At 41.6% G+C, this 18,014-nt stretch overlaps 1 protein-coding gene across 5 annotated transcripts in view; it reads right to left on the bottom strand.

Annotated features, from left to right (window-relative positions):
• LOC121094131 (WASH complex subunit 2A-like) overlaps positions 1 to 18,014 on the bottom strand; it is a 43,076-nt gene that overhangs the window by 22,417 nt on the left and 2,645 nt on the right. For 3 of the 5 annotated variants that reach the window (XR_005829761.1, XM_040607335.1, XM_040607339.1), the window contains exons 5-20: positions 17,368 to 17,541; positions 16,633 to 16,726; positions 16,177 to 16,235; positions 15,299 to 15,346; positions 13,707 to 13,811; positions 13,095 to 13,182; positions 11,792 to 11,860; positions 11,310 to 11,422; positions 9,064 to 9,136; positions 8,202 to 8,258; positions 6,039 to 6,203; positions 5,324 to 5,457; positions 3,731 to 3,823; positions 3,122 to 3,226; positions 1,629 to 1,745; positions 42 to 205 (exon numbers count right to left, since the gene is read on the bottom strand). Coding sequence is in view for 4 of the 5 variants with exons in the window: in XM_040607335.1 (XP_040463269.1) it covers positions 42 to 205; positions 1,629 to 1,745; positions 3,122 to 3,226; positions 3,731 to 3,823; positions 5,324 to 5,457; positions 6,039 to 6,203; positions 8,202 to 8,258; positions 9,064 to 9,136; positions 11,310 to 11,422; positions 11,792 to 11,860; positions 13,095 to 13,182; positions 13,707 to 13,811; positions 15,299 to 15,346; positions 16,177 to 16,235; positions 16,633 to 16,726; positions 17,368 to 17,541 (1,658 nt within the window). In the remaining variant the exon portion in view is untranslated. The remainder of the gene's footprint in view (positions 1 to 41; positions 206 to 1,628; positions 1,746 to 3,121; positions 3,227 to 3,730; positions 3,824 to 5,323; positions 5,458 to 6,038; positions 6,204 to 8,201; positions 8,259 to 9,063; positions 9,137 to 11,309; positions 11,423 to 11,791; positions 11,861 to 13,094; positions 13,183 to 13,706; positions 13,812 to 15,298; positions 15,347 to 16,176; positions 16,236 to 16,632; positions 16,727 to 17,367; positions 17,542 to 18,014) is intronic. The other 2 variants (XM_040607336.1, XM_040607338.1) reach the window with 2 other exon arrangements.

Here is an 18,014-nt window from a genome sequence, read left to right as displayed (position 1 = left end):
GACAAAATGCCCCACCCCCCTTCCCCTCCCAGGACTGTCACCTCTCTTTAGTGATTGCAAATAAATCCTCCTCATCCTCTTCCTCAAAGAGGCTTGTCTTCTTCACAGCTTTAGCCTGACTGACAGTGCTAGCTGGTTTTGCAGGGTCCTCTTTTCGGTCATCTTCAGAAGGAAGTTTAGCTGGCTTGGAGACATTCCAGTGTTCCTTAAAAATAAGGAACCCTTAAGTTTTCTCTTGTCTTGGTCAAAGCCACTTTCCCATCTTCTCTATAAGCAGAAATACTTCAGCATCTCTGCAGTCCTTGCATCTCTCTGCTAGCTTTTTTTCCTGCTTTTGTGTTAGCCACTGGAACCTGACATTGTTCAGGCTTTGCAGAGGGCCTCACCGCCTTTCAGCATACAGCATTTGCCCAGCAAAAGAGAGTATATACACTTTACTATTATAGTTGCTGTTGACAACTGAGGTTAGTGTCAACTGCTGTGACAGGAGTAAGGTCACCCAACAGAACCTGACTTGATCCACTAAAATAATTAGCGGGTTTGATGTATGGGGAAAAACCAAAAAAACCACAACATCCACACTCAAGGCATCTTATTACTATAGTGCATGATGCTGTACTTACTTCCTCAACTTTCAGCCACAGTACTTCCACCACCCGACCCCACCCCGAGCTAGCATTTAATCAAGCCTACCCACTGAAAAAGTCAAAAATCTACATTAGAAGGAAACACTTCTGGGATTGGGAGTTTTCTGGCTTGTATGTTTTCTTATTCCTAGCATTTCAAGTTGTTTGCCCCATTCTCCCCCTGTGTTTGTCCCCTTTCTGAAAGGGACCACACGTGTGTTGAAATATAAACTTGGTTTATTCTACATTAAGATAAAAATGTATTAAAGATATTACTAGTATCCACTAAACGAGCAATTACAAGACAGATAAAAATCAAGTCTACATGAAAGAGTAATCTTGCAGAGTGGGAAGGCTAAGAAGAGTCTGGATCCTATTCATGTGAGTTAATTCAGAGACTTCCCAGACAAGTTTTTAATTTACTTAGTGTCTCCAGCTTTCATTTAAGATGCAGGACAACAACTAATCCATCCCTAGAAGAGCACTGCTCTCTGGGAAGCCTAGCTATTTATGTTTCACTTTCCCATCCCTAGATTTAAAAAACAAACAAACCAAAGCCAACAACAAACAAAGACCACCAAAACCTAAGCAAACAAAAACTCCACTCCAAAAACCCCAAACAAAGGAAAACTCATCACGTATCAACCTAGAACTGCTAAACTTTCCTTACAGAAATTAAACCAGTAAGAACAAACATTTTTCCCTTTTATTATTTTCAGGTCAGATTTGCTGGCAGCAGCCTCCAATTGCTATTGATTTTTCTATAAATTACACTGAAAATAATGATCTTCTCTTCCACATGACTTCTGTAACCTAGATCCTGAGATAATTTGGGCCAAGAATCAGACGGCTTCCTCAGCTGCACAGAAGTCACAGGATTGGGCTAGGCACGGCATGTGGACGCAGCAGAGTTTGACTGTGGTTCCCGTCTCAACAGTTTTATGCTCTTTGCCCAGCATAAAGCCCAATAAACCCTTTCAACCAAATCTTACTCCTCAGTACCTCCTCATCACTGCTGAACAATAAGCTGGAGGTTTTCTTGAGTGGCTCTGACTGTTTTGCTTTGTCTTCCAGGGTTTTTTCCTGGTGCTTCTTGGCAGGTACCACACCAAAGAGATCCTTTAAAAAAGATTTTTAAAAAATAAAGAAAAAATCAAAAGCCAAAACCATAATGAAAACCTCACTGAGAAGTCATTGGCATGCAAGACACTGTTGTCATCCACTTCTCAGTTGAGCAGGATAGAGAAATGGTGATTTGTGACCCTTTTTGAAGGCAGTGTCAATTGTAATACAGTATTCTGGTACAAGGAATTCTATGCACGCGGCATTGAATATACCCAGAAACATGTAAGCATGCAGCCTGGTTTTGGTCCACAGATTCTCCACCATAAGGCTTGACCAGCAGCCAAAACACGCCTAATTCTGTTGCACAGCAGCTAACACAATGAGGCACTGTTTCTGCATTTACATAATGAAACAGAGAATGAATCCTGTTCTGAGGGCAGGCAATAGGCAAGCTGAACCACTACCACTGGGCAAACGCCAAAACTTTTCACCTGAAGATACTCATGCAGATTATTATACAGGCATCAGAATATACAAAAGCATATGCTGACTTCATTGACTTCACCATCTAACACTTATTTATGCTTTTCTCCACTAAACTGGAACTTCAGTTCCATAAGACAACCTTCATGGCAGACACTAGATACCTTACCACATTACAAAACGTTTCACTATCCTGACAGTTGCTTCTTAACAGCCCATATTCAGAAGGGTGAGCTGGAAGCAGCCCTCTCTTGCACAGGAAACTTTTATCTGAGTTTGCAGAAGTCCCTTATCTTATGGCTCTGAGCAGACCTCCTGTTTGCCTCAGCTTAAGGCTATAGAGTAAGTTAACTCACAAAGAAGGCTGCATGCCCAGAGCTGAAAGCTCTTTGGAGTGTGTGTGGGAAGAAGAGGGTAAAAACATGAAGAGAAGCACACACTAATCCAATTTTGTAAAGCTTCTTGTACAAACTGTGCTCTGAGCTGTTTCTACACTAGCAGCCACAATTCTTACACACTGAAAAGTGAGAAAAAAGGAATTCTCCAGGCATGACACAAGAGAAACAAGATGTCATTCATGTGGCTAGGTACCACAGACTAGGATAAAACAACTTCTTGAAGCTCATACTCATTCTTTGGCTCAGTGTTTTCTCTAGTCCTATCAGAGGGATAACATCCTTCACGCTTAGGTCCAGAGATGATACGCGCTGACTACAAAATACTACAAAGAGACCAGGAGCTCACAAGAGTCCCTACCACCATTCTCCTCCATAACGCTGTCCACATATTCAGAATTGCTACAAAATACTAGATTAACTTAATGCTCTAATTTAGTGCTCCATTTACAAGCTTAGTGCTGTAAACTTCTGAATATTTCCTGCTGCATTTGCAAAAGGCTGTGCAAGAAGATTCCTACACACAGGCAGTACGAGCAAGTGGTACCTTACCTCTTCATCATCATCAAACAAGGAAAGTGGAGCTTTTGTCATGGACTTGCCAGTGGGGAGAGATGCAGCTTTGGACTTCACAGTTTTACTTGATGAAAACAAGTCCTGCGCAAACCAAAGAAATGTCAATTTGCAAAGCAATGATGTATGTTTAAGAATTCTAAATGGGACATTCATGTTTTTCCTTTTAACAAAAGCATTTATGTGCCTGTGAAGTATGGAAAGAATGTCTTACTTAGATGCACCATTCACTTGCAACTGCACAGCTTTGCAGATTAATCGCTACCTAGAAGCCGAGGACACAAGATAAAAACATCCGCAGTCCTTCAGAATTCTTGCTTTTGATTCACTGACCTTTCCCCTCTTTGGGCTTTCAATTTATGCCTGTGGGTATCACACAAGTTTAACTTTCTGAGGACAGGGAAAACATTCCCAGGGGTTTCACTCTTGGAGCAAAAAGGAGCTCTCAGGATGGCTGGAAGCGGATGTATGAGTGTCAGAGTTCCCAATCCTACAGATAAGTAAGCAGTCCCCAGAAAAGAGTGAGCTGAAGTCAGCATGACTCAGATACCAAGGATTTCCGTAGGGATTTATTAAAGAGATACTCACTTCAGAATCCTCCTCATCAGAGAAGAGGCCCCTCTGTTTTCTTGGAGGTGTTTCAGATAAAGGCTTGAAGTCCTCACCTGAAGATGGTCGACTCTTTAGGACAAATAAAGACACTGTATCAGCACCCATTTAGATTCAGTAAGGGCAGGCACATCATATGACCCTTTCTAAGAGGCATGCCACTGGTAGCGTCCCAGCAGTTGAAGGGACAGAACACCAGCAGTTGAAGGGACAGAACACAAGCTTGTCACCGATGGGCTGAACTCCAAAACTGATGTGCTGAGTGAGCTCCTGACATGCAGCCTGAGCTCTGCACAAGTGACTTGCAGGTCTTACCATAGGCCTCCCCTCCCATCACGACCCTTCTCAACTCAAAAATATACGCAGCAACTCACGCCTGGCTCCCTCATCAGTTAAACAACAAAGTTTCTTTCAACAAGTTGCGTTTTGCAAAGGATGAGGGCAGCTGTGCCAGCCATCATTTCCTGCATTAGCACAGCACAGCACCAGCCTGCCACCAGCTATATTGCCATTAAACTCAGAATGATTCCAGACACAAGCACTACTGTCAGCAAGCTTGAAGTATAAAAACAGCCCTCACTTCCTGACAGAGCAGGGAGTGCTGCTGCTGAATCAGTTCTCATCCTCTCCTCCAGGAAAGCCAAGTGCTATGAGATCAGAACGATGGCACTGGATGACCTCCCACCACCACTCCTGCTCCACTGACCACGGATACTCTTGCACCGCACCACAAATAGAAGCGGCCTTTGGCCCTTGTGGTCAGGTGCTTCTCCTAAGGCAATATGGAGAAAGTCCTACAGCAATTTCCATTAGACAACCCCAGCACTGTACCGTTCTCAGTCCAAAAGGGAGAAGAGTCCCTGTAGCTCATTATATTTAAATACTCCTTGGACAGCAAATATGTTAAAATGAGTATATACAATCCTGCCATAGAAACAAAGAGCATTACTATTTTCCTCGAGACACTGCTCTGAAAATGAAAGTGGAGTGGGCGTTAGGAGGCTCTCATAACTCTGTACACATGTCCTCGGGACAGCATTTATAGCTTTCTATAACTTAAAAGAATTTTCAGCTGAAAAACAGCTCTTTGAACACTCTAAGTATTGTATATGCTTAGGTAGAACCATGACATCCATCTCCCTCTCCCACAGTATATACAAACAACGGGTTACCAGTTAAGTTGCTATCAGCAGTTGGCATAAATGGAGACACAGTCTCCACAGCACAGAACCATGACATCAAAGGTTCTTAAGTCAGGCTGGTTTCATCTCAGCCATGATCTTTATAAACATTCTTTATTATCAGAGGCTAATCTTTTTGCTCCCATTTCAATCCTGCCTTAATAAGATTCTTCCAGTCAGTGCCCACACAAGAAAAACCTCAAATAAACCCAAAAATTGAAGGGCAAAAGGCATTTAAGGACCCCTGAAGCACTCAGGTCATGGAAGCCCCTATGAACCTAGTCCTGTTTCACAAATATGGCACTTCCATAGTACATGGAAAGACTACTTCAGCTGCATTAGTAACTCTTTCCTAAAACCTTAGCCATACGTTCCATTTACATGCCATTACCTTTTTTTCCATGGCTGTCTCCCTAGAGCTTTCTGTTTCTTTAGTTGTGCCAGCAACCACAGGAGGAATGGCAGCTTTTTCCTTGAATAAGTCACCTTCATCATCATCATCAAATAGGTCAGCTCTGGACTTGACTGCATCAAGAGACAAAACACACAGGGAGCGATGAGAACACAACAGCCACTACTGAACACAGAAGATATCAGTCTCAAAAGATACCATGATTCCTTTTTAGAGATGACCAACATCAGGAGTATTAAGACGAAAAAGCTAGACAACCTCTCAAAGTGAAACACCGCTTACCTGAGAGCACTAATGAGAGCGCAGTCAACAGGCACTGGGGTAGACTCAGTTGGCACCTCTACAAGCAGTGTTTTGTATTGGCTTGGCACCTCTAAATGCCTAGAGCCTGCCAACAGGGAGTTGGGTCAGGCACCTGTTGGGCACAGGGACTCAAGGCTGTGTGAATAAAGCCTGTAACATTTCCCTGATTCAAGTCTAGATACTGCCCTAGCAGTAGGGGCGTCCTAAGAGAGGAAAAGCGGAGAGCATGCAACAAATCAGTCCCACACCACACCGAGGAAAAGAAATAACAAAAACAAAACAACAAAAATAACCCTGCAGTGATGCAGGTTTGAGTTTTGTAACTCATTGGTTCCTATAAATTTGAATTCTGATTAATGTTTAATCTTTCACTGCACATGTATATAGGTACCTGAATCTGGAGGCTTTTTAGTTACTCCCACAAAGAAGTCATCATCGTCATCATCAAACAGAGTAACTCTCCCAGGCTGTTTAGGAGTTTTCTCTGTGCTCTGTGCTGCAGATTTCTTGTCTTTTTCCACAACTGCAGTGGAACTAATTAACATATCACTTCCTCCTGCAGGTCAGATGGGGGTGGGGGAGAGAATAAAATGCAAACCCAGAGATCATTGCCAGAGTTACCAAAACGCTGAACTTGTGCCATAGTAAGCAGAGCCAGGCAGAGTTTGTGTCACAGCAACTTTTAATGCGCTCCTGCAACAATGCTGCATCAAGAGGATTAGCTAGAAACTTCCTGATAAAGCCAAGCCACAGACAGATGGCCCCTCGCTCTCACTGCAATCACTTCTTCCTCAAACATGCTCATCTCCCCTAGGAACAGCAGCCAGGCTCTGTGTTAAAGCCAGAAGACCCACCAGTCCCACACTGTTGCCCCTACGAACTTCTCAAACCAGGATCCTACTTCACTAATGAGTAAGCCACACCACTGCGGACAAATAAAAGTGCTTGAGGAGAGGAAAGGACAGCTGACTGAATTCTCCCAAGAAGCTGCACTTGTCATGCAAGACTACTAGCAGTACTGCAGTATGAGGCTGTCTTTGGTGCCAAGGTTCCTGCATTCTTCAGATATGGCAGTGATCAACTACAGCAAGTCGGAAAAAACTGTTTCTTCTACATCTGGTGTATGTCCAGCTTCTACATGCATGTTGATAGACTGTCTGCAAACACTTCTAGCATTTTTGGTTAAAACTGGCAGCCTGGCTCTAAGCCTTGTCTTTTTCCTTCTTATGTATAGATGCCTGGAAATGATGGGGGTGAGGGGGAAGACTAAGTGAAAGTTTGGCAGAAAGTAGAACTGCTTTTTGGTTAAAATTCAGCACACTGCACAAATTTTGACCAGTACAGCAGCAGTTTGTTCTAAAAATAGTGTATCACACCATTAGAAAGTGCCACAGGATTTACAAGAATACAGCCACAAAGTTTGATTAATTACTAAACATTCTCAAGTTCCTAAACAAACTGTTCACTGGGAATGTGCTCATCAAGCAATTCTGAAGAGCAAAGGAGCCTCAATCTTGGTTTTTCTCTGGTGACTTCAGCCTGGCTACGAGTTACTGAGAACAACCGTAGACTTTGAATAAATGCTGCATGTAATTTAATTCCTGATGAACTAGAACTGTTACAATGATGAGAAATACAATGCTTACGCAACAGTACCCCCAAGAAAGAACGAAGGATAAAGAAAGCCTCAATCTGCTGTTTTAAACTTTGCTACCAAGTCTTACAATTATATAGAATGACCACTGCTGATGTGTATCTTTGATCCTGGAGTAAAAAGGCTGTATTTGTATACACCCTACTCTAAAAATCATGCTGACTGAGGGCTCAGTCAGACTGAAACCACAGTCTTAAAATAAGCCTTTCTTAATAAATGGCAAAATTAAGGTAACTCAGGTGAAGACCCTACACACAAACAGAAATCGAAGTCAGTTGATTCTAAGAGACTAGTGACATGTTTCTTTTCATTGTGCAGCTTAAAGTCTTCAGAGACTTTGGAGCAGAGATCTTTTTATTATTCTTTTTTATTTAGCTCAGAGATCTGGTCCTTCCCCAAGTATGCAGATCCTCCTAATCAAAAATGGAAAACCAAGATTGGTCTCATTTACCTGTACACAAAAATGTAGGAATTTGATGCTTAAAACTGTTCTGCTAACCCAAGTGAATATGACCAAATATGAAAGATCAAAGTGCATTTCCTTCTTGGAGTACAGAGGGAAGGTGTGACTGCATGCACTGCAGACTTAAGCTGTATAGTATCAGCTAAACTAACACACTTTCTTAAAAGTTCATAGCACAACACTGGAAGTTTACATCAGCTAATATCTGCCATCAATTATATCTACCTCCAGAGGTTGTAGAGAATCTTGATTATCCATAAAGCATGCTGCAGTTTATGCTTAGCATGGTAGAAGCATCTGTATTTGTCACTAAACATATGATCAAGCAACGCAGCGCTGCTGTATTTGGACAGTTTTCTTCTTTAAAACCTCCCCAGCAGGTTTTAAAGAACAGAGCATTTTATGCATGAAGCGATTTGCTACTGAATGAATCATACCTGGGAAAAGAGATACTGCACCTGCAGGAACTTTCTTTAAGGACTTTGTAGAGGACACTGAAATCATAGGAAGTACAACACAAATGGAGGCACTTGTTTTATGCTGTCAAGCCTTCAGAACTCTACCACAAAAACAGGAATCTGAGAAGTCTTCTGAGCTCTGTTTTTTTTCCCTCAACAGCTCAAACCTCTTTAGACCTTCTCCTTGAACTTCTGTTTTTTTGCAGATATATGTAACAGTCTAGCTATTTTTCCTCCATTAAAACTCCACAAAACAGCCCTACTAAACTGAAACTTGTAAATAAGATATACATTTACACATAGCATTATTTACAAGAGTTTACATCCACACACTCAAAACCAATTCAATACAAATCACGCTAAATAAAACGGCTTAGTCTCCCATTCCATATCTGAAAATTCATCAAATACAGTGCTTCGGTAAAAGCTGCTGCAGTACAGGATGTGTGCTCAGACTCCTTAAAGGTCTAGATATGCAGCTAACGGGAAACTCAGACATGCATTAATCTGCAAGAAGAAATCTTTATTCCACTCAAACCCAGAACTGGATCCTGCAAAGTACTCTTCAGCAGCAGGAATCCAGTGCATGCAGAGAGCTCTGCCATCATCAGTAAGGACATCCTTTCAGCTCCAGGAGAGCAGGTGTGTATAACAGATCACAGTGAACAAACACATTTAGAATTCAATGAAAACACAACTGTTCTCTATCAAGACTGGGGAGAAGAGACTTGCCAGCAATTGCTACTCCGGACTTTCTGGTTTGGAAACAAATCAGCCTAGCTGCTAGCAGTGATGAATCACAGCACAAACAAGACTACAAGAGGCAACAATTGGTTCTTACCTTCACTTACTGGGACTTGCTCCTCTCCCTCTTTTGATTCTTCTCTTTCTGGTGCTTCAGCAAAAAGATCACTCTGTAGATAAAAATGCAAAGGGGTGTGGGGAAGTGGTGAATTTGTTTTTTGTAGGAAAAGATAGCTGCTGATTTTTCCACATCACATATCCACTTTAAGCCAAGACAGAAGAGGTACCACTCCCTTCTCAAAAGGACGTATACACATATAAACTTAAACCTAGGTACTCAAGTGTTAATTTGAGTGCATACATTCAGAAGAGTAGCTTTCTGTCTTCTAAAGTTTAATTTACCCTGATTATCAGTTTGCTTACTGCAGAGAAGAAATGACCTGTTATTTGCACATCTTCAAGGGTTTACACTATTAATCTACAGCTGTTTAGGTCCTGATTACACCCTTTTAAGCTATCTTATTGGAGCTTATACAATAAGGTTTGAAGGAAGAATTCAGGCCAGGACAAACACAGAAAAACTCATGAACTTCACAGGGTTAAGATGAATGATTTATATTGTTGCTAAGGAGATGCTAAGATAACAGTAACATGCAGAGATATACATGATATCTCAATCTCAAAAGCATTTTGAGGACAAAAGCATTTCAGGACACTCTCGCAAAAGTCCTTGTATTTGGGTTGCAGTTGCCCTGTGCCAATCAACACTCAGAATCACAGTCTAGATTTCCAGGCGACCTGCAGATCTTGTGAGTACTGGCCATTTAACTTCTTGAAAGCCTCCCTCTTACAGGACTTCGGGTATTAGAAGTTGCCTACCTGGAGACTCAAAACATATGAACTTTGTATAAAGTTTTGTGGAAAGAAGGCAGCAATACTTAGGAAAGGGTAGGGGAGCACAGGGCTGCGGCAGGGATGTCAGTGATTAATTGCACATCTGTCAGTTACTATTTGCTTGTTGACCTACTGTGGCTGCCTTCTGGTACAGTAAGGCCTCCTCCATTGCACAAGGCCAGTGACCCTTCCTAGACGATTAACTTTCAGGTAAACAGAAAACCAAGAACAAGTGTATGCAGGCAGGCAACAATCACAGACAAATCTGCTTGGCTGTCCTGTGTTTACAGGATGAGGAAAGTAGTCCTGCCATTTGCATCTACACAGGGATGGCTTGCACTATCAGATTACTTCATTTTTTTTAAAGCTCTAGGCTGCCATTTAAAAAGAAAGCATGTCAGTATTTTTTCAATAAAGCTGTGTTTGACTGGAAAGCATTGCATAGAACTGTCCTCTTCCCTTCACACAATGCCCCTCTTTGGTGCTTCTTGGCTATATTCTAGTAGATTGGCATGGTAAGCTTAAGGTCAGCTGTACATGATTCCTCCTTGCAAATTTCAGTCTAAGAGCCTCCTCAGCTCCAAGGAACACCTGACGTTTGTTCTAGTTGCAAAGAGGAACACAACATCCCACAAAGGCAAGAGTTTGGCTACTATTCTGGACTAACCTTGACTGCTACTATCAGATTCTTAAATCTTAAGTACCCCTGACACCAAGTTTCTATATCCTTTCACGTGCACAAACAAGGCTAAAATAAGGTCAGAAATAACACTTTGTGCCATTCTTTTATCAAGTCAGCTCTAGATACACAGCAGAAGAATAAGGTTAAAGTGAACTTCTATTGCCAACACAGGTAACCCAGGAATTGTACAATAACTAGGTGAAAGAATACAGCATAATTGCATAGGGAACTTTTAACAGCACAGAGACAGAGAAACCCAAGAGCATCACTATCTGGATATGGTATGTGAAAGATAAAAGTGTGAAGAGCAGCATACTCTCTTTTCCTCTCAAACTTCTCCCACACCCAGGGAGAAAAAGAAAATGACAAAATTCAGTACTCTCACAAGCATTTTATAAGAAATCTGCTATTTCAAAATAAATAAATTGTACGGCACTTGAATTACCTTCACAGAAAAAAGTGAGGAGGTGAGTAAGCTCTGCTGGAATTAGAGCCTGCCTAATGTAATGCTAGAACCATACTTGCATCTCACCAGCACCACTGCAGAAGAGCAAGCTTTGTGCCAAGGGGAATGTAAGTACCCCACTCACGTAGTTCTGTTTCTCCACTGGAAAGCTATACTGTCCCAATACACTTGAATATTACCAAGAAACAAAATGCTGTTTCCCCTCTCTGCCTTACAGAAGTGGGAATTTGTGGGGATCTTCTGTTTGGTTTTAAAAAGGGGGACAATTTCTATCAATTTCTATCCTCTCCAGTGTTCTCACCTCTTCATCATCAAAGAGACCTGTTCCACCACTGAAGAGGCCACCCCTAGAACCAAATGGTGTGAAGTCTTCATCAGTCAGCTTAGGAGGCTTGAAAATGTCATCATCTTCATCTAGAAAGCAAAAGAGCTAAGAACTGTGGTGGGGCTGACCGAGTTTCAGGAAAGGGGATTAAAGAGACAATCAAAATAAAACCTGGTTTGGTTCCAACCCCACTTATAAATATGACACAGAGAAGCTGCTGTAGACAAATTGGGTTGTATGTGGTTGATCCACAAGGCCACATTTAAGAAGGAAGTCTCACTAAGCCTGTTTCTAGCCTTGTTTTACATGCACATCACAACCTAGATTTGTTTACATACTCACCTTGAAGGATGCTCACTAAAATCCCACCCAGTTTCTAGGGTAGACGCCACAATTTCCTAAGCGGTGTCTTACAATCCAGCCCACAATTCAAAAAGCAAGAAAGGATGATATCCTACCATCCGATGGAACTCTAACTTCCTTCTTCTCTTCCAGGGTTTTCCTTGTTTTGGCCTCTGATGACAGGGCTTCAAGAACAAAATTTCAAAGCAAAAATAAAATACTGCAACTTTACTGGCAGTCTGCAATTAATCTATGGTAAAAAGAACTAAACAACCAATCTAACCAAGCTGACCTGTACGTTTTCATATGAATCAGCCCACTGGAGCAACTGTACAAAGTACCTGTTCTAAAATTATCACTTAAAATTGCAATAGCATCATTCTGTTAGGCACTATGGGTTCAACATACTTGCTCACATACAGACTAGTGTCACCTGAGATGTCAGAGACCAACACAGCGTTCCAGGTGGTACAGATCCCACACAGAGCATGCGGAACCTTTGAGCATCTCAAATGGCTCCAGGCATAGTACACCTTGATTCAGCTACCAAAAGCAAATCCAGAGTTTTATTTTCTTTGGCCCTACCATCACAAGGCTATTTCAATGAACAGAAGACTTTCCTGCAACCAAACAAGGCAAGCTGGTATGTTTTATACTGATATACACAGACCTAGCCTGATTGTTTGAACCGTGAAAGAACGCTCACACACACTGTTCTTGTCTATTCATGTTCTCAAAATTACAGGTCAAAAACTCACAAGCACTTGCCAACTTAATTTCAGCCAGCTATTTTCAACTGCTGTTTTGCTGCAAGAATAACTACTTGAGAGGTCTCCCCTCTTGAAAGCGACACAAAAGTAAATGCAGTACTTAATCTAAAATATCACAGAAAACAGCAGCAAGGAAAAGTTCCTCAAAATGCAGTATATTTAAGCCAAAAAGAGGAAAAACAAAAAAAACTACACCACGTGAAAACATCAATCGACTGCTTGAGGAGTTTTCCACTCTAGAGCTCACAGAAAGACTACAGTGACCAGCACTTTCCACATACTTAGTTGAAAAAGGGGGAAGTACATGTGATGCAACAGGCAGTTTTGCATGTAAAAGAAGAATCAGATTGGAGAGAAAACCTTTCCAATAATACATGTGCTTGTGGAGTGGCATATCTCACCTGAAAGCAGTGTGTTTTCCACTATAACACTCAGTGAATTCCAATTCAACACCATAAATTATGGCCAAAAAGTTTCTCAGAACACAAAATAGTGTCTTTAATTCCTCTTGTTGGGCTTTCACCTAATACATATTCAAATAATAGATCTGTGTAACTTCACATACTGTTACACAGAATCTCTTGTCCAACTCTCTCACAAGCCCCCCACTATCTCACCAGCACTTTCTAGAACTAAAGAGATAACTTACATGAACGCTCTTCATCCTGTTTGACTAGTAGTTCTCCTTTGATTCGGGCTGCCAGCTCATCTGCAAATGATGTTGGTCTCTTCTGTTTCTGAGTAGGGACAAACAGCAGCATATTCTTTATATAAAATCCAGTTACCAACTTGAAGCAACTGCAATTATAAATATTGTATTCTACAGCCTCATGTGTACAATATCCTGTCTAGACTTTGATTGAAGCCCTCAGAAGCAGCAATACACCTTTCTATCAAGAAAGCAATTAAAAGATTATGCATGCATCAAGAGAAAAAAAGAGCCATTTCTAGTTCCTTATGACCACATAATCTTTAATGTCACCTCATTTTGGGAGCAGGACAAGCAAGAAGCATTTACCACACACAAATGCAACAAGTATATTTTTTAATGACCTTTAAAGACAGCTTCGATGCCAGCTTAGGGTGCAGGAGTCCCCTAGTTTAAATGGGTAAAGCCTGAACAACCATGTTCAAAGACCATTCAGGATTTTTACACTATCTTATCCCAGATAACTGAGCACTACTATTATAATCCTTCTAAGGACAGATTTTTCATGAGAGAAGTCAAATCTCTCTCTCCAGGGAGGCAACAATTACTTACAGGCCTTGTGCTTTCATCCAAGCCTCCATCCTCATCATCCTCTTTGTCTGAGTCAAAAAGATCACCACCGTCGTAATCATCTTCATCACTCATTTGTGCCGTCTTCTAAAAACAATAATACCCTGTTGTGTTCTCCTGAAGTTGGCATACAAAACAAGCACAAAACTACATCTGCTTAGGTAACATATTCAAAGCAAACCTACTGAAAGGAGGGAAGCATTCAGCCAGTTTGGGGTACTTCACAGCTTTTGAGAGGTAAGGAAGGAGTCCCTTTAGCTCCAAGCAATTGATGCATTCTCTAGTACACCTCTGTGCTGTGTCACTGAACATTTCTGGACCAGAGGTGCAACTGAGGACGCTAAGGCTCTCCTCACAAGGAACATATGGCTACTACACATGAGCCTCAAGTACTCGGGCTGTGCTGCTTCCCTTAGTTATGAACTCCTCTCCACTAAAGACCTAGTATTTAGCCTTAAATTGGGAACTTGTGATTAGCTAGGTAACAACTGTATTGTCTTGAGTGATTCCCGAGGTGGATAGCAGAATGACAAACAACACATGCCCACATCTTGGCTTCAGTCATGTCAGTAAGGGGATTAAAAAGATGAAGTGAATGGTGAGCTCAGGGCTGGCATGGACAAGGGCCCAGAACTGAACTAGATCACCAAGAACCCAAAGATAATTGCTCATCTGAAAACACATGAGGCATACAAAATTACCCTATGAAGGTTAGTGTAACATCTGAGTGCTTCCGTAACATTGGTTTATTAACACACAGATTAAAAAAGGGTTGCCTTTTGAAACTTTGGGTTTTGGCAGTAAATCATTTTGGATTGAGGATCCCCACGTAAAAGTCTTTTGCAGTGGCACATTAAACATGGGTAGGATTCTTTCTCCTACTACCAACTAAAGTCAGGCTTCAGTTTTTCATTTTAATTTGTTATCCAAATGGACATATTTTTCAAACATTTAATACTGTTCACAGCTTTGATTTCATGTCATACCCAAACTGCACCATTCCTTCCTTCCTGCATAGCAAGTTTAGAATTTTAATTATAGACCAAATAATCCCACAGGAACCTAGTTTTCTTTGGGTAGTTTCTTTGAACTCTCATGGCATCAAAGTAATCTCTGAGGAAAAGACACACCAGGTAATGCCATCCCACATATGTATTTCATCTAATGATGGCTTGCAAGCATGTCTTTAAGCCCAACCCAGGTTCAATTTCACAACACAGAGCCATCTGGCCAGGACAACCTTCCCAAAGTTATACAAATCAGCCTTAACCAAAGTTTTTAATAGTTAATTGTCTAGAGCTCTTATCGCAGGGGTCCTCAAACCTTTTAACCAGGGGGCCGGCACGCGGATGCAGTGGCAGGCAGTCATCTGCGGCTGCTTGGTTTCCCCCCCAACCCCCAGCGGGGGGCGGGGGGTTCTGTAAGTACCGGGGGCGGGATTGAGGACCCTGGGGGGCCATATCTGTCCCGCGGGCCGTACTTTGAGGACCCCTGTCTTACTGCCTCTTCCTTACATCCTCAGTGTGTGAAACCTGGAAAGTCTTTCAGGTATGTACCAGGGTGTATAACCATACCGTCTTTTGCTCATCTTCACTAGGATTTCCAAATTCATCATCTGTCTCCTGGAACATAAAAGACCCAAAAAAATAGTATCACACATTACTTCATCCAATGGTTAAGGGAGAGGGCTCAGAAACTCTGGACTTGCTTAGGTTTGGATATTTGGATCTCCTCACCATGACCTGACCAAAGAATTGTTTCCTTACCACTGACCATTGTTATGAATGGAGCTCACTAGAAAGTCATTAATTTAACAAAGACAGCAAGCTCCATCTGACAGTGCATTTGAGTAACTCAAAAGGGATTTAACTTTAATTGAGCAAAGAGGCTAAAAGCAAACTCCTCAGCAAAAAGGGAGTGCTTCCATAGCACAGTTACAAAGCAGAGACATCCCAGCCAAGGCAGGCGAAACATATCAGAAATTGGAAGTCCACTGCAGAAGATTTAAGAGGCAAAGCCTGGAGATGCATTACTGACACCTACTTAACCTTTAAACTTGCTCCTGTTAGTCTCCATTCCGTTTCTTTGTAACTAATATACCACAGATTTGTTCCCCATAAATGCAATTCTTGATAAGAATCTGATTCACTTCACAAAGTGAAATCAGACTGGAATAAACCACTTCAGTTTGGAATATTCTACTATAATGGGAATTAGAGCTAACACCACTTTACTGCTCCCCTGAAAAGCTGCAGAAGAAACTACTGTATAAGAATAGCAGCAAAAACATTTACCACAACCAACACAGGGCACAGACATTGTGTAGTACTATCTTGAGACCCCATGTGAAAAAGCAAGGTAGGTAATGGCCTCATTAAATACATAAATAAAAAAAACAAGGACTCATAAATGCTTGTGCAAAGTAGCTGGTACTCTGTTACTTGTCACTTACCTCTTCATCCTTCTCTTCACTGTCAATTACACTTCCACGATCACTGTCTACCGATCCTTCTATTTTAAATGGAAACAGAAAAGTTAGGATCAGACACGACACCTGTGCACAAGAGCAATGTGGTCATCAAACATTATCGACAGCAACTTTAAAGGCTTTGTGAAGAGAACTAAATATCAGGTGGAAGAGAGAGTGGTTTGGAAGACCTTTAAAGGCTGCTAGCATTTCGCATTTCTAATATACAGCGCACAATTTACTGAGAAGTTACTGCTTTGCATGCTGGAAAAGTGGTTGTTACAGCACAATGCACATTTTTTTCCCCAGCTAATTACAGTGTGCATCTAAACATACAAAACCACTATGCAGTATAACCCAAGCTGTGAGTTAAAACAGACCAAAATCTCAGGTTAGGAACTAGTTACTTGCATACGAGTAAAAGACCATGCCAGGACATACCTTCACTAGAGAGATCTCCAAGGCCAACATCATCTTGTTCCATAAACTGCTGAGAGCCAATCAAGTAAGGTAAAGGCCTGTCAATATAGAGATCCTGGAAAGAGACAGCATCAGGTCTTACTGACGCCTAGGAACAGCTTCATTGCCAATGAACACAGAAGTCTTACACCCTTTGTTTTAACTCAAGGAAAATACGAGCTTCTTTAAAGAGAGTCCCACCAGACATATGCTCCAAGTCAGCACGCAACTGGGTGGGCCAAATGGGGTTTATTACTTTTTAATACTGCCAGAGAAGGGGGCTACTTCTATTTGTCTGGTTCCAACTTGTTTTCTAAGCATCATCTAACAGAAGACTTGCAGGCATCAGTCCTACCCCAAATCCTGCACCTAGGGTTCCTAATCACTGTGACAGTAAATACCACCTATGAAGATATGGTTTGTACCTAAAAAGTGTGAAATGTTAAGGTCCCACTTCCCCCAGAACCGAGGCTTCCCTTTCCAAGTTCACTGCCATTAAACTAAGTCCCTTTAGGGTGCCATACCTTAACGCTAACCCAACTGCAAGACAAACAGGCTCAGCAAGAAGCACTTCTTCAGATGTAGTCATCATGTCCTCATTTCAGGTAATGAATATTGACTTTCTACCAATGAAGTGATACCGTGGACAGAAGCAAAAAGCAAGTCCAGCAGAGCAAAACACAAACCCAGGCCCCCAGCAAGAACAGGTCTCTGTACCTTTGGCTCCAGTATCAGTTCCACCCTTTCATTACTTTCTTCTTCTTCTGAGTCAGAGTTGCCTGCTTTGATGTCTAGCTGTTCAAATGCACTGTCCAGAACTTGCAACCCATAATTCACTGCTTCTTGGATTTTGGGGATCAGATCAGCTTCTTTTTGTTCCCGTGTCTTTTCCTTTAGTAACAGGAACAACACACTCTCATTGCATTTTACTCAAGACTCAATCTCACTGCAACACGCATGCAAAATTTTAACTTCAAATTAGTACAAAGAAAGCTTCTTCACTGTAAGTAACAGAAAGACCCTCAGAAACTTTTTTTGCTTGACTGACTTAACCTTTGACTCCCAGAAACACAGATGTTCTAAACATCCATGCCAACACAGTACCATCTTATTTGTGCTACAGTCCATCAAGGGAATATTGATCGTAAAACACACCTAGACTGTGTATATATAAAGCTCTCCGAGTTTATATTCCTGGGAATTGCAGTCAGATTCTGCTTCGCCAATTCACTACCTCTGAATTCAGTAAGAACGCCCAAGGCCTCAGTTCTCTTGCTGAAAAAACATGCAGAGCCATTTGAAAAATCAATGCATAAGTCTTGTCTACCGGACATAGTATTGAGCTTGGGGAGGCCCTAACAGAT

This window comes from Falco naumanni, chromosome 9, assembly GCF_017639655.2.
Source record: "Falco naumanni isolate bFalNau1 chromosome 9, bFalNau1.pat, whole genome shotgun sequence".
NCBI classification, from domain to species: domain Eukaryota; kingdom Metazoa; phylum Chordata; class Aves; order Falconiformes; family Falconidae; genus Falco; species Falco naumanni.
Note: the sequence above shows the minus strand (reverse complement) of the source record. Positions and strands in the feature narration are given on the sequence as shown.